General features: G+C 41.1%; 3 protein-coding genes across 4 annotated transcripts; 1 reads left to right on the top strand and 2 right to left on the bottom strand.

Annotated features, from left to right (window-relative positions):
* Positions 1–228: 228 nt before the first annotated feature.
* Positions 229–2,443, top strand: fkbp3 (FKBP prolyl isomerase 3). Its single transcript, XM_035678992.1, has 7 exons — positions 229–383; positions 779–880; positions 1,026–1,127; positions 1,225–1,360; positions 1,576–1,643; positions 1,736–1,833; positions 2,085–2,443. Exons 1-7 carry the CDS (start codon positions 279–281, stop codon positions 2,137–2,139), a joined length of 666 nt encoding a protein of 221 aa, XP_035534885.1. The 5' UTR covers positions 229–278; the 3' UTR covers positions 2,140–2,443.
* A 491-nt stretch (positions 2,444–2,934) lies between these two features.
* Positions 2,935–4,787, bottom strand: faua (FAU ubiquitin like and ribosomal protein S30 fusion a). Its single transcript, XM_035678993.1, has 5 exons — positions 4,710–4,787; positions 4,164–4,245; positions 3,898–4,042; positions 3,404–3,459; positions 2,935–3,164 (listed from the first exon to the last, which is right to left on the bottom strand). Exons 2-5 carry the CDS (start codon positions 4,236–4,238, stop codon positions 3,039–3,041), a joined length of 402 nt encoding a protein of 133 aa, XP_035534886.1. The 5' UTR covers positions 4,239–4,245; positions 4,710–4,787; the 3' UTR covers positions 2,935–3,038.
* Positions 4,788–5,300: 513 nt separating this feature from the next.
* prpf39 (PRP39 pre-mRNA processing factor 39 homolog (yeast)) lies at positions 5,301–13,363 on the bottom strand. 2 transcript variants are annotated; one of them, XM_035678411.1, is made up of 15 exons: positions 13,234–13,363; positions 11,362–11,814; positions 10,407–10,588; positions 10,133–10,258; positions 9,799–9,917; positions 9,419–9,586; positions 8,958–9,138; positions 8,414–8,521; positions 8,157–8,321; positions 7,591–7,717; positions 7,119–7,387; positions 6,733–6,917; positions 6,541–6,624; positions 6,198–6,312; positions 5,301–5,966 (listed from the first exon to the last, which is right to left on the bottom strand). In XM_035678411.1, exons 1-15 carry the CDS (start codon positions 13,244–13,246, stop codon positions 5,877–5,879), a joined length of 2,385 nt encoding a protein of 794 aa, XP_035534304.1. In that variant the 5' UTR covers positions 13,247–13,363; the 3' UTR covers positions 5,301–5,876. The 2 variants fall into 2 exon arrangements, with proteins under 2 accessions (XP_035534304.1, XP_035534305.1); XM_035678412.1 differs by having other exon boundaries at positions 6,550–6,624.
* Positions 13,364–13,412: the final 49 nt, after the last annotated feature.

Genomic DNA, 13,412 nt, shown 5'->3' with positions numbered 1-13,412 from the left:
TTGCTCTGATTAGTCTTCTTATTTGTGACTAAAAGCTCAGCATACAGTTAGTTTCATAATGTGTCCGTATCTTATCAATTTAATGATTATTGGTTGATTCAACATTCACAATTTGTTTTCCCGCCAGTGCGTTTTTTTTATGACTAAATCGTCTACAATATAACCTGACAGTTCACGGGGTGAGTTAAAATATATAATACATGTTGACAATAAAACAAAATGTCTTTGCAGTTTTTAATATACGCCACGGGGGTCAAAGTTGATCAGTTCGCCTCAAAATGGCGGCTGAACCAACACGGGAGTGGAGCGATGAGCAGCTCAAAAGTGATGATTTACCCAAAAAAGACATTATAAAGTTCATTCAGGACAATGCAGCCCACTCGGTACGTTTATCACTTCAGTCTGTTTGTGCCTTTACTTTGAATGTGTGTGGGTTAAAATGTTAATGGTCACTTTGAACTGCAGCATGCTGCGTGGTTAGCTAGGGAAGCCTCATTAGGAAGCATGTTGTGCTTTAGCATGTAGCTCGGCACAATGTGGAACAATGCAGAGCGACATTTACCCATTATAGTGCTGCACTATTCACATATATTCACATATATTCACATGTTCACTTGTTTCAGCCGACCAGGGGCAGACACGGCTGCATTTACTGTTTGACGTATTTTAATCTGACTATAACCAAAACCCTGCCAGTGATTTTGCGCAGGAGCACACAGATGATGAACAAACAAAGATACTATCTGTTAACTCTCTCTAATCACATTTTTCCTTTCAGTTCCTCAATGAGCACAAGTTGCTGGGAAACATCAAGAATGTTGCCAAAACAGCAAAGAAAGAACAACTGATTGTTGCCTATGATCAGCTCTTTGAGAGCAAAGTAAGTGATGATAATGAGACTTCATATTGTGCATGGTGACTCTGCATGCTGTGTGGGGGGGTTGGTGTAAACAGGCTGCAAGGGCCCACACACTCACTCAGCAATGCATGCGTGTGTGTTTCATGCTGTTATTTTTAATTTGCAGAGGTTTAAAGGCACAGAACCAGTTGAAGAAATGACCGAGCAGGTGAAAGCTGTTAGAATTGAAGAGAAGCCCAAAGAAGTCAAGACAGAAATTGTGGACGAGGTACTTGTTAGTTTAATTTTTTAGGGGATGTTATTAATTTTTTCCTTTGCAAACATATACAAATTATTATGAACCACCTTTGCTTTGCTTTTCATAGGGTCCGCCCAAGTACACCAAGTCTGTGCTGAAGAAAGGTGACAAGACAAACTTTCCAAAGAAAGGAGAGAATGTGAGCTGCTGGTACACTGGTACTTTGGAGGATGGAACTGTCTTTGACACAAATATCCCCGCTGGTAAGTGTGACAGTGCTGCACCATAAAGTCATACTCCACCCAAACTAAATTAATATACAATTGGTATTTTCTCTAAGAAGCAACCAGGTTGCTCTAGAGAACCCTGGAGAACTGTGGATACTGTTAAAGCACTTGTCTTCCATGGTTACAGATAAATAAATCCCCATTGAAGAAGATTCTGTCTTTGGGTTTAAACATCTGTTCTCTCTCTGCAGCTGCAAGAAAGAAGAAACAAACTAAACCACTGAGCTTCAAAGCTGGCCTGGGCAGAGTCATCAGAGGAGTAAGTGATTCTGATGTTTTTTTGCTCTGTTCATCTAAATGTTTTAGTTCCTCATATAACACGTTATCATCTGCAATCATTTACCTTCACAGTGGGATGAGGCCATTCTGACAATGAGCAAGGGTGAAACAGCTCGATTGGAGATTGAACCAGAGTGGGCCTACGGAAAGAAAGGTCTCCCTGATTCCAAGTATCCTTTTCTTTGGCTGATTTTGTACTTCACTTTGTGCATGTCAGGTTAATACACTGTATGTGTTTATAATGTGATGATTCATTTTAGTTAAAGGGTTTTTAAAATGTTCCTGCCTACACAGCCGGTCACAGCTCAGGTTCAGGTATTATACTGTGGGGCTGAATCTTATTTGGGAGTGTACTTCATTTCCTTCCTACAGGTGTAAGTAGCATTGACTTTTGTACTTTCCTTAACTCCAGCACTACCAGAATTCCACCCAATGCAAAGCTGATTTTTGAGGTCGAGCTGGTGGCTGTGGATTAACTGACAAACGTTGGCCAGCATGCACTACATTTCAAGGATGAAGGAGAAAAAAAGAAATACTCGATAACCTTGTTGTAAAGATTCAAGTTAAAATGGCATTTGGACTGCGCTGTTCTATTTCTACTTTGTCATCAGCTTACAAGAAACGATGACCAATTATTAAAATGTTTTACGTTTTGGCCCAAATGTGCTGGCCTGTCAATAATGTACATATGAGATGCCCTGAAACCTTATTCTCTGTATTTTGTTTTGTTCTTTTGCATGTACAATGTAAATGATAAATAAACCTGTTTCAGAGACTGAATTCATGGTATGGATTGACAATTATTAACTTTCTGGTTTTTAAATCATTTTACAAAATACATATTGGTTGGATGTCAATTTTGTGCATTTTAACTAGAATTCACATGGATGGCATCAGCAGAGAACTTATGCTCTTTATGAAATATTTCCTGTTCTAATAAGTTACTAATATTTGTGCACTGGCTTTCAGGTTTACTGATGCTAAAATCTGAATTATCCATTACGTGTACCATGATGACACCAATTAAGAAACTTAGGCAATAAACTGCACCTTCAGACCATGTTCCATGACCAGTTCAGACAGGTCATCTGTTCAGTTAGACTGTACAACAGTACCATCTGGTTATGAAAAAGCAAACAGTATAAACATAAGTTAACAGACTTTTCAAAAGAAACTATCAATTTCAATTAAAAGTCATTTTAAACAGGGTAATGGGGCAACTAATCTTCTAAAGTCGCCCCTTTCATTGCAGGATACACCACACAAACTTCTTTTGTCCAAGCCAATTTTTATTCTGTACAGCAGGATAACATTTAACTTGGTAAAAACTGATGGATGGTGATGACCGTCTTTTTACTCTCAGGCATTGAAGCACTTAGGAGTTGGCATTGGGTCCCTTCTTCTTTCCGAAGGTGGGCACAACATTCACGAAGCGTCTGTTGTACTGGATGCGACGCTTAGCACGGCCAGTCTTCTTTTTCTTCTTCTCCTGCTTGTCAACCTGGAAGAGATGACGGTTAAAGGCATCTGTTAGTTCTCTAAGATAATAATGTATGCATTTTAATGTATCCATCTTACAGACTAGCACATCCAGAACAGAACACACAAAAAGACATTTTCATACATATACAAGCATTCAAAGTGCTATACAATGTATTTTTAAGGTCAGTAAAAGGTGTAGATGTCTGAGTTTGTATTATACTGGAACATGAGGTGCCAGAAAGTGTAAAATCGTATTACCTTGGGTGTCTGTCCCCTCACTTTTCCGGCACGGGCCAGAGAGCCGTGAACCTTACCTGAGGAGAGGAAAAAGAGAAATGGAAGTGTTAATTGGGACAGACTAGTTCAGACACTGACGTACTCATTTTTTCAAAACACTAACATGGGGTCCATAATCTAATAAAACATTTACATATTGCGTATTTATCGAGGATGATCTTACATATAAGGGCTTGCGGCTTGATTGGGTTTTAGCCAGCAGTACACCCAGACAAACTGTTATGTGCTCAGTCGCTTAAGTATTTGTGATCAAAGAGAAACTTTTGACTTTGAAGGCCAGCATGTGTCCCATGTTTTTGTGTGGATGAGTGATTAATCTTATTTCGAAACACAAAACCAGACGCGCATCATTTCAGTCTTTTAAAAGCTTATTGGATATGCTGAGTGATGAGTTTACATTGCTCCCTGCCTTCAAAAGTATATTCTTACACCAACAGTTGCACCAGTGTACTCACCTCCCAGCAGCCTGCCAGCTACCTCCAGGGTGCAGTGCTCTGAGACGCCGCAGGATGCCAGGCAGGAATCATCCTCCAGTGGGCATCCAGCAAGCAACAGCACCTGATCCTCAACCAGGAGACCCTCCAGAACCTGGACATGGGCCTAAGAGACACCAAAAGAAACGTTGTTATTAAACCCCTTCCCACAGATCAATGACATCCAAATTATGACTAGTTTGAAACCAAAGGTCTGGTGTATTCTCACCAACTTGAACACATTTTACCTTGATCTGGCCAACAGTCTCCTGTCCGGTCACCTCAAGGGTGTGAGTGTTCTGGGCACGCAAGAAGAGCTGCATCTTGATGCTGGAAGAAGACAAGAAAGGCCCGAGCGACTTTAATACTTTTAAATACTATGCGGAAACAAGCTTGTGGTGTTTGATTTATTTTATGAACACTCACTACTAACCCCGCCACGTTGTGCCTGTGTCTGACACTGTTAAATAAGTTACACGTATAAATACACTTACAAAAGTATACCTCGTCACAACACTGTGAAGTTTATAATGAAGGAGAAACAGTGGCGAGCAACGTGCCGGGAGCTGGACCGACTCGTCTCTCTTGGTATCTTGCTAATGCTGTGCTAGCTTAACTAGCCGCATGGGGCACGCGTTTCCTAAAGTCGCTTACAAACACGCTAAATGTATCGTAATTCTTCAAAATAAAATGTAAAACGTGATAATTTATGATAAGGTTGCTCTATTAGATAACCAAAATCTACCAGGGTCTAATATATATAGGTTTCTTCACTTAAATTGCACAGGCCTTACCTCGTTTGATGCTAGTCGTTCAACGCTAAGCATAGAAAGGGCTGTTTAAGGGCCGATACTGCGCATGTGCGGACTTACGTAAGCCTGGTCAGAATCGATGGCCACGCCCATCACGTTTTGGCGGATGGAAGTCTTTTGGAAAAAAGTTGTTCGCGAATCAGTAATTGCTTTTGCAGTTGTTTGAACCGATAACAACTCAGTGTGTTGCATTTAAATAACACAAAGCTAAAACATTAAATCACAATTAAATATTTTCTTACAAGCTCATTCTAAGATACTGTGGTTTGAGAAGGCCATGGTGTATTTGGGAATTTAAAACTAAAGACTAGATTCACTTCAGTGAGTCAGCAGTATATATTAAATAAATATTAAGCTGTCAACTCCTTATATTTCACTGTAAATCACTGGTCAATATAGGCAAAATGTAATGTTACATATCTATTAGGTGAACATGTAGATAAGATTATTTCTGTGCTTAAATATAAATACTTGAATGTAGAACTGTGTGTAATGTCTGTAAATAATTCATAAAGATACTCAGCAGTACTTTGAGCTATTAAAGAATGAAAAGGATGATGAAAACAACAAGTGACATTTCAGGATATCAATCTCTTTATTATGAAATCAAGTCAAAATAAAAAAGGAGGAACTCTTCATTTTATTTATGGAAACAGAACCATGAAATATTAAAAATCTTTCAGTTTGGGAAGAAACACGACTCAGAGGTACATCAATCAATGCCTCCTTTACAAGTTTAATCTTTAAACACAAAGAAAGAGATCAAACTAAGTCATCCGATCTAAAAATTAAAAAGCTTTTACCACACAGGGAAAAATAAACTGCCTTCACAAATAACATGCATTAAAGAACCCCAAAAAAAAGCAGCCAGTGTTGGAGATGATGGATGTAGCAATTGAAGGTTTTTAAAGAACATGACTGATCAACATGACTGCCATGGAGGGCCAAGTGTGTTATATTCCAAACAATAGCTACAAAGTGTAATTTAACTGATTAGCACACTTTAAACCAGAAAAAGGAACAAATCAGTTTCTGTGGTTGGATTAAAATCTCCATGACACCCTGTTAAGTAGTCTTGTTCAGAGATTTAGGCAGGTCAGAAAGGATGCTTTCCTCTGAGTCTCCATCTTCATGCCAGGATTGTGTCCATCATGTTGGGGGAGGAGGGTAGTACTGGTTATACTGGCCATATTGGTTGTACTGGCCCCAGGAGTTTTGTCCCCAACCGCCGTATTGTTGCTAAAAAAAAAAAAAAAAGAGAAAACAGTTGAGTAACCTGATCACTGAACATTTCAACAGGCTTAAACAAAACATGACTTAACATTTCTAGTTTTGTCAACCTATTGTGATTAAAATAAGTTCTTACTATAAAATACACATAATAAAAGCTGCATATGGCCATACATGCTGGTGTGACAAAGTGAAAGTAAGTTTTTTCAGTGCCATCAACTGCTCAGATAAGAAACCCACCTGGTACCAGTTGTAGTTGTACGCAGAGTTGTTGGCCTGTGTGTCTGTCAGTGCGTTTGCTGCACCTGCGGAAGGGTCATCTACACGTTGCCTCTTGGCATCAGGTTCTTGAGAGCTGGAGACAAATAGTTTCAAGTTAGTAAAATCCCTTGCTAGTTACATTGCTGAGTTTAGTATGGGATGCTGTAGTACCTACACTACATTGGTAACGTCTTAGAGGTGCTACAGTCTGTCATACAATGAAAAACTAACTACAGGACACTTTAGTTAGACTGCTATTATTTGACAAACTTATGAATATAATGATGTGTTGATGTGAAAAAAAATCTGTTCCGTTATCCACCTGTCATACCCGTTCTCGGCTTTCCTCTTTGAGGGTTCGCTGTCTTTCTGTAGTTTCTCATGTTCCTCATATGCAGCCACAAGCCTACAAGATTTTAAAAGAAAAGAAAATAAAATGACTCAATGTCAAACATGACAACCCCATTCATAATACTGCACCACTCTGTCTAAAAGTTAAAGTTAAAAAACTCACACATTGATGTCACTTCCAAAGTCCTCGAGGAACTCGACCTTGCGCTGGCTGAAGAGAAGGCGGGATTCAAGAGGCATCGGGCTGTTCAGGGCCCGGTCAAAACAAGCCAAGATCTCAGCCTCATTCTGCGTCACGTCTCCACTGTATTCCAGCTCAAGCAGGTTTAGGTAGAGTTTTGGACTCGTCTGTAAAGCCACAAAATATTAGCATGTCACAACTTTTCCGATATAGCCTGGGTGAAAAGTAGTGCAAATCATTTTTTATTGCATACATTAAGGCAGTTCATTATCTTTAAAAGTAATGTGGACTGTGGACTGTTTTGCATTCTGAGCAATATTAATTGTAGGACTGAAAAACTCTGTCGAAGGCCATCGACCAGCTCTCACCTGGTCTTTTTCAATAGCATCCAGCAGCACCTTCCTGGCTTTGCTCAGACTTCTCTGCACCTTCATCTGTTGCCTGGCCAGCTTCACAGCATAGAACGACGTCTCAGTAGCATTTTTCGCAGACTCCATGGCCTCCCTTAACAAGGCCTCTGCTTCCTCCAAGTTACCATGACGACGCTCCAGACTGACCCTCCGAAGGCGCACCATGGCCAGACCTGGGACTGATGCTTCTAGGGACTTCAGGATGTCACGAGCCTCATCTATGTTGCCTGGGCAAAGGTAAAGCAGAATACTGTCAGTATGACCAAACTTTGTCAAATTACATGCATTCTTGTTTTTAAAAGTCTGTATCACTATGTACACATGTAGATACACTAAGAGGTCATTTATTCATACTCAAAGAGAGACTTCTCATAAACTCGTTGGTAATTTCACTGTGTTCAATTTGCAAGTTGCTTTAAGTGTCACTCACCTTGCTGCTCCTCAAAGGCTGCCCACAGCAGGTGGGTGGCTGGTTTCTTGGGCAGATGGATAGTACACGCTTTCTTGTAGACATGTCTCACACCGTCAGTGCTGTAGCCCTCTAGATATTTTGCATACTTCAGAGTGAAAAAGAGAAAGCGAGTTGGAAGAAATGCAAGAGAGGACAGAGAAAAAGAACAGAGGAGAAAGAGAAAGGCAAAAGAGACAACATATTTTAAACCTAAATTTTCAGTTGACAGAAACAGTGAAATTCTTCATTGACAAGATCGTTTTTAGAAATTTTCTGTGTAAACCCATCAGCACCTTCATGGAACCAATTAGATAAGTTTCTGTAAGGTAGTGGGAGACGAAGAAGATGCAACGTAGTAGTTGGCAAATGCTGCAGTCAAATCTTGTGTGGCAAGCTGGCCATCCCCTAATACAACAGATACAGTCACATATCAACGTTACACGCAAAGAGAGTGCAGGACGATTTACTGTGTCGATGTGATATCATCGTGGATGGGGAAGTGCAGGGAGGTAGCGGGAGTGAGAGAGAGGTAAAGGATACATTACCTTGGTCCAAAACTCTTCGTAGAGTGCGCAAGCGATGAGGCATCGCTCAAAAAGAACGACCACGCGCTCCGGTGTCCCGTTTTCAATTTCAAAGTCCAGGTACTCCTTCCAGTTGTTCAGCTGGGTCTTCTCTAAGGCTTTGACGTGGAAGTATGGTCTCTTAATCTAAAAAGACAATAATATATGTTTGTTTGACAGTGTCAAAGAATAAAAAGAAAAAAATCCCCCTCCCTCCCAACAATTAACAAGAAACATACCCCTTCTTCAAAGGCCCAACGCTTGCTGACTTCATGTTCGTTGTGGTTGAACACTTCCTGCCGAACCTCGATCACCTTGTGGCGCATATTCTCGATCTCTGTCACTCTCTACATAAAGACACACACAAAAAAAACACATGGTCAACTCACTCATGTACGTGTCACCATATGACATTCTCCACTTGATGTCAAAACTGCTAGTCCTGCAGCCAAAGATTTACATCACCATGAGCTTGCCAGAGACAAGAAGCCTGTAGAGAGGGGGGGAGGTATGTATGCACCCTGCATATCAGCCTCTGGGTGCAGGTTCTGGGGTCAATGGGCCACGGTTGATCCTTTTAGTTTTAGGGCGAGTCCCTGACTGGATGCCAACTTGAATCCCCCCTGGCATTCATTGGCTTGGCTGCTGACATAAAGACACCTCTTCAAACCTGAACACAGCTTTCTTTCCATCTCATCATGGAGAAAAGGCAAGCTCCTGCTAACCCCCTGCAAGCAGTACTTTTGGAAATGTGTCTCCCCTGCAGGATAGTTGAATTTATACCTTAGCAGGGTCCGAAAGATCCTCTGTACCAGGTGGTAGTTCCTCCTGGGCAACAGGTGTCTCGTCATCTTCACAGATCATTGCGGATAGGCTGGCTTTAGAGAGCTCAAGTCTCAGCTGAACAAACTCCTCTTCTGACAAGAAGTGTTTGGGGTTGTTGCTCTGCACGTGATCTTTGAACCTGCAAAGATTAAAAACAGGTAAATACGTAAATACGTACGTAAATTTAACTCCAAGAATTGTTTCAAATTATGTTAGATGTCAGTGTTATTTAAGTCAAAATGGCTTAAAGGGAAAAAAAAACGCCTTCTTTGTGTTGCATGGAGCTAAGTGATACAAAGAGATGGGCCAATTCTGGTCGATGTTTACTTTACATTTATAAAGAACAGTATTTTTTTTAACTACAGACAACCTGTGTCTCTGGATAACAATAAAATCAGATACAACATGCCACCACCTACCTCTGGAAGTGCTGAGAATACAGCTGGGTTGGGATGCCCAAGATGCGGTCATAGATGGCGGTGACGTTAGCTAACTTCTGCTGCTCTGTCTCCCAGTTGACGAAGGACTCCCACAGACGGTCTGAGCGAAAGTCTGTGCCTGCCGCAAGCACTGCATGTTCATAGGCACTAATAGAAATGAAAAGGAAAGATCATGAATCTTATGCAACTATTTGTTGTCTCATTACCCAGCTATGTTCAAAAATGATAATGCATGAACTATCCGCGATTACTAGTAATACATTTTACTTAAATTCAAACATTTATACAGAAAATATGGACGATGGATGGTATTTCCACTGTAGACGGACAAGGGAATCGAGTAAGAGTGTTTCACTTACGCTCGAATGCGTCCCTCAGTCTCTGGGTCACTAGGGTCTGAGTTCTCTTTGATGAAGGTCAGGTAGTGCAGCCACAGGTCCACACTGAGAGGAATGGCCTGCAAGCCTCTTCTGTACACCTTGGGAGATACCAATCACAAACAAGCCTGTCAATGGCTGAAACCATTTTACTACATTCATTAAAGTGCCTCTCTTTGTCACTCAAAACAGTCTCGACAGGACCAGTACTTAGTCACAAGTACATTGTGTTGATTCAGTGTACCAATATAATAATGAATTACATAATAGGGGCATGGACAGAATAGTCTGTGTGTCCAAAAATATTGATATTTACCTCTTCTGCAACCTGTATATTGCCATGCTTTTTCTCAATATCAGCATACTTCTTCCAGTAGCCATAGCAGTAGGGATAACGTAGGAAGAATACATCAAATGCATTTCTCACAGCTGTAAGGACATTCTGCAAAGGAGAGGTAACAGCAAAAAGATTCCATATGTTACTATTTCACTTGTAGTATAATAATCCAGTTAACCTGAATTTAAATAAACTCAAAATGTAACAAAACGTTCTTTAATTTTAGTTAAAGACTAAGTTAGTCTTCTCTTACCTCTTGCTCCACATACTGCAGGAGGTAGACCCAGCCGTTGAAGTCTTCTGGGTTCTCCTCACACCCTTTAAGGAGTTTTTCAAACTCACTGGGCAGCTGTGGTTCTGTAGAAACAGTCATTTCTTCTGTTGTCTCTTTAGATGGTTCTTCCAGCTCCATGCCATCTTCTGTCACAGTACCCTCTAGAGAAGTTAACAAGAAATCATTAAAAAAAACATTAAGTGGGGTTAAGTAAAGGAGCAAGCAAGACACATTACCAATAAGAGGGATGTTAATATTGTCTGCTGCCAACTGTCATTGGTTGATGTGCAGTGAGGGAATTTCCCCTGTACCCTGCGATTTAAGGTGGCTCAAGAGTACTTCATGCAGTAGTATTTCTTCACTTGGGAATTGCTTTGTAAAGAGGTACAGTAGGATGTTTCATCGTAATAACTGCTAGCACTAATCACCCCGTGCCTGCCCCTGTTTTGGTTTAACTAGGGGCAAATTGGGATAATAATTATTGATTATTGATAATTAGTGGACCCGTTTCCAGCCAGAAACTCCAGAGCGAGTGACGGAGAGGCTACGTGACTTCTTCCTGTGTGGTATTGTTACCCTGTGCAAAATGATGATGCAATCATGGGACACTAATGTGCTTGTGATTCCATGAATTGAGGGATATTGAGTAGCAGAGAGAGAATTCTAGTGCGTTTTTAACAGTGCTTATCTTTGTCGAGTCTCTTCAGCCCTGCCACCCTGAAACACTTTTCAGTCTTAAAAAAACGTGTGATGTCACGTCACATGCAGCTGTGGCAATAGCTTGTCAGTAGCGCGGCATTTCGATTTTGCAGTTATCATGACAGCCCCTAAAGACCACTTATGTTTGAGTGAATGGTTGAATGAAGTTTTGCTCTGTTCAAGTAAACTAACGAGTCATGACAACAAGCAAACAACAACAACAACTATTCATTACCTAGACTGCCGTATGGGACAACAGCCTCTGGCACTGAACTCTTCTCCTGACTCTCTTGCGGAGACTCCCCAGACTCTGTTTTGTGTTCTGATGGCTGTTCTGGCTGTTCTGCCTCTTCTGTGGGCTGCGGTGGAGGTGGAGGCTGAGGCTGCTCCTCTTGGAAGAGCTGAGCACTGGCAAGCTGAAACTGCTCCACAGCCTTTTCCACAGATCCCAGCTCTGTTGAGTTCATTTGTTGATTTGGTTGCTGCTGTTCCCCCGGAGCATCCTGGGACGCATCTGAGTCCTCAGGCAAAATGTTGGTGAGTGGTTCTGGAGCAACCTGGTCCATGGACCAGGGAGCAGCTTGTCCTAGAACAGGAAGGTCAGGAAGAAAGGCATCCCCATTGCTCTCCATGGCAGGGGACTCAGTGTCCAGCATTCCAGTAATGGTGTCTTCTGAGAGATGCGGGCCTGTTGAAAAGCAGGTTGGATTATCACCAGAGCAAAAACACCAAATATTCCCTGGGTTGGGATTTCTTTGCCATATATGAAAGTCAATCTGAAATCTTTAGGTGTTGGTCAGAAAAAACAAGGTAATCACAGACATCACAGTTGGGCTTGGGGGAATTGAAATTTGCATTTTTTTGTGGACTAAACAACTAGTTAAGGCTAATTAAGAAAATGATTGGCAGATTAAGCAATAATAAAAATACAAATACAAGTCTAGTAGAATTATAGTAAAGTATTAGGCTGTCTAGAAAAGCTAAAAAGTTACTTTTCTAGCTGTACAATGAGCCAATATTAACAACTTGGACTTCATTGAGACAGACAGTGTACATACTTTCATTTATAGTCTTTTATTTTCTATCATATAATGTTTTATTTTGTGATATCTTGTTGTACCTCCACTTCTGTACTCTCTCTTTGCACTACATTCCCCTATGCTCCTGCGTCAATTTTGAATTTCTCCTAAAGGGGATAAAGAAAAAGGTACATAATCTTATCTTAGACTATTGATCACTTCAAACCTTCACAGATAATAACTTGTTTGGTAGCATGCTTCACTTTCTAGCATCCAAAAGCAAACCGATTTCACAACTTCCTAGTTCAAAACTTAATTAATAATTATCTTCAAAAGTGGTACGTCAACTGTGCTGCTCCGTACTTTAAGTTGCGATATCTCATATTGATATTTTCAAACGTTAACTATCTTTACAACCAAAAAAGGTCAGAAGCAGCCGCAGCTGGCGCTAAAGACACTTCCTTGTTCTAACATTAAAACAGACGCCAGCTTTAGCTTAAACACTTGCGTTAGCTACTAAAAATAATGCGTCCACGTGATCGCTTCCTTAGTTAAATAACACTACGCATGACTGCTAAACTTCACGTTACGTGTTCTATCAAAATCGATAAATGTTGACTTTAACTTTAGCAATGTTTGCTTTTTAGAGGCCATGTTTCACCCGGGAGGTTGTTTGCATAGTCAAAGTTCAATTAGAAGTTGGGCCTTGAGTCCTATCTATTTCCTGAGAAGTATCTCTAAGGTGACCAGTGGTTGACGTGAGCTTCACACTCGTTTAGTAACGTGAACTCAAATATAAGCTTTTAGTCGGTAAACTACAATTGTGATCTTACCAGGGCTCTGCATTGTAATAACAACCGACAACCTTTTAATCCCGCTCACCTTTTTCTACCTTAGAACAACTACAACGTGCTGAGCATTTGACTTCGTCTCCAGTTGATAGTCGGTGCCAGCGGCTTCCCCACGTTAGCTAGCCGGCTAACGTGGGCAGCTTCACTAACGTTAGCGCGTTAGCTGGCTATATAATCACCACAATTTTAGCCACATTACAAGAATTTCGTGAGTAAAGATGCGTTTCGGGGCCTTACCAGTATTTTCCATCAAATTTTGGTCAACTTCAACGAAACTTGTGTGCAGCTTTCGAAGTCCCTTGATCTAACCTACAGTCGACAGGCGCGCTTCGCCCACCATTCTTGAGGAAGAGCCGAGGCACCGTGTGCGCATGCTCAGTAGAGCGCCCGCCCGTGGGGGGGGGGGGGGGGGGGGG

This window comes from Morone saxatilis, unplaced genomic scaffold, assembly GCF_004916995.1.
Source record: "Morone saxatilis isolate NCDOM2014 unplaced genomic scaffold, NCSU_SB_2.0 Contig7, whole genome shotgun sequence".
Classification (NCBI taxonomy): domain Eukaryota; kingdom Metazoa; phylum Chordata; class Actinopteri; family Moronidae; genus Morone; species Morone saxatilis.
This window is presented reverse-complemented; position numbering and strand designations above follow the sequence as displayed.

Bases quoted from the DNA above. Each gene is read 5' to 3' on its own strand.
- faua (XM_035678993.1), bottom strand. From the start codon at position 4,238: ATGCAGCTCTTCTTGCGTGCCCAGAACACTCACACCCTTGAGGTGACC. The intron at 4,043-4,163 runs GTAAAATGTGTT...GGTGTCTCTTAG, and splicing joins AGACTGTTGGCCAGATCAAG to GCCCATGTCCAGGTTCTGGA. The intron at 3,460-3,897 runs GTGAGTACACTG...TCCTCTCCTCAG, and splicing joins AGCTGGCAGGCTGCTGGGAG to GTAAGGTTCACGGCTCTCTG.
- fkbp3 (XM_035678992.1), top strand. From the start codon at position 279: ATGGCGGCTGAACCAACACGGGAGTGGAGCGATGAGCAGCTCAAAAGT. The intron at 1,128-1,224 runs GTACTTGTTAGT...TGCTTTTCATAG, and splicing joins AGACAGAAATTGTGGACGAG to GGTCCGCCCAAGTACACCAA. The intron at 1,834-2,084 runs GTATCCTTTTCT...CAGCACTACCAG, and splicing joins AAAGGTCTCCCTGATTCCAA to AATTCCACCCAATGCAAAGC.
- prpf39 (XM_035678411.1), bottom strand. The intron at 10,589-11,361 runs GTAATGAATAGT...TAACTTCTCTAG, and splicing joins TGTCCCATACGGCAGTCTAG to AGGGTACTGTGACAGAAGAT. The intron at 9,139-9,418 runs GTAGGTGGTGGC...TAATCTTTGCAG, and splicing joins TATTCTCAGCACTTCCAGAG to GTTCAAAGATCACGTGCAGA.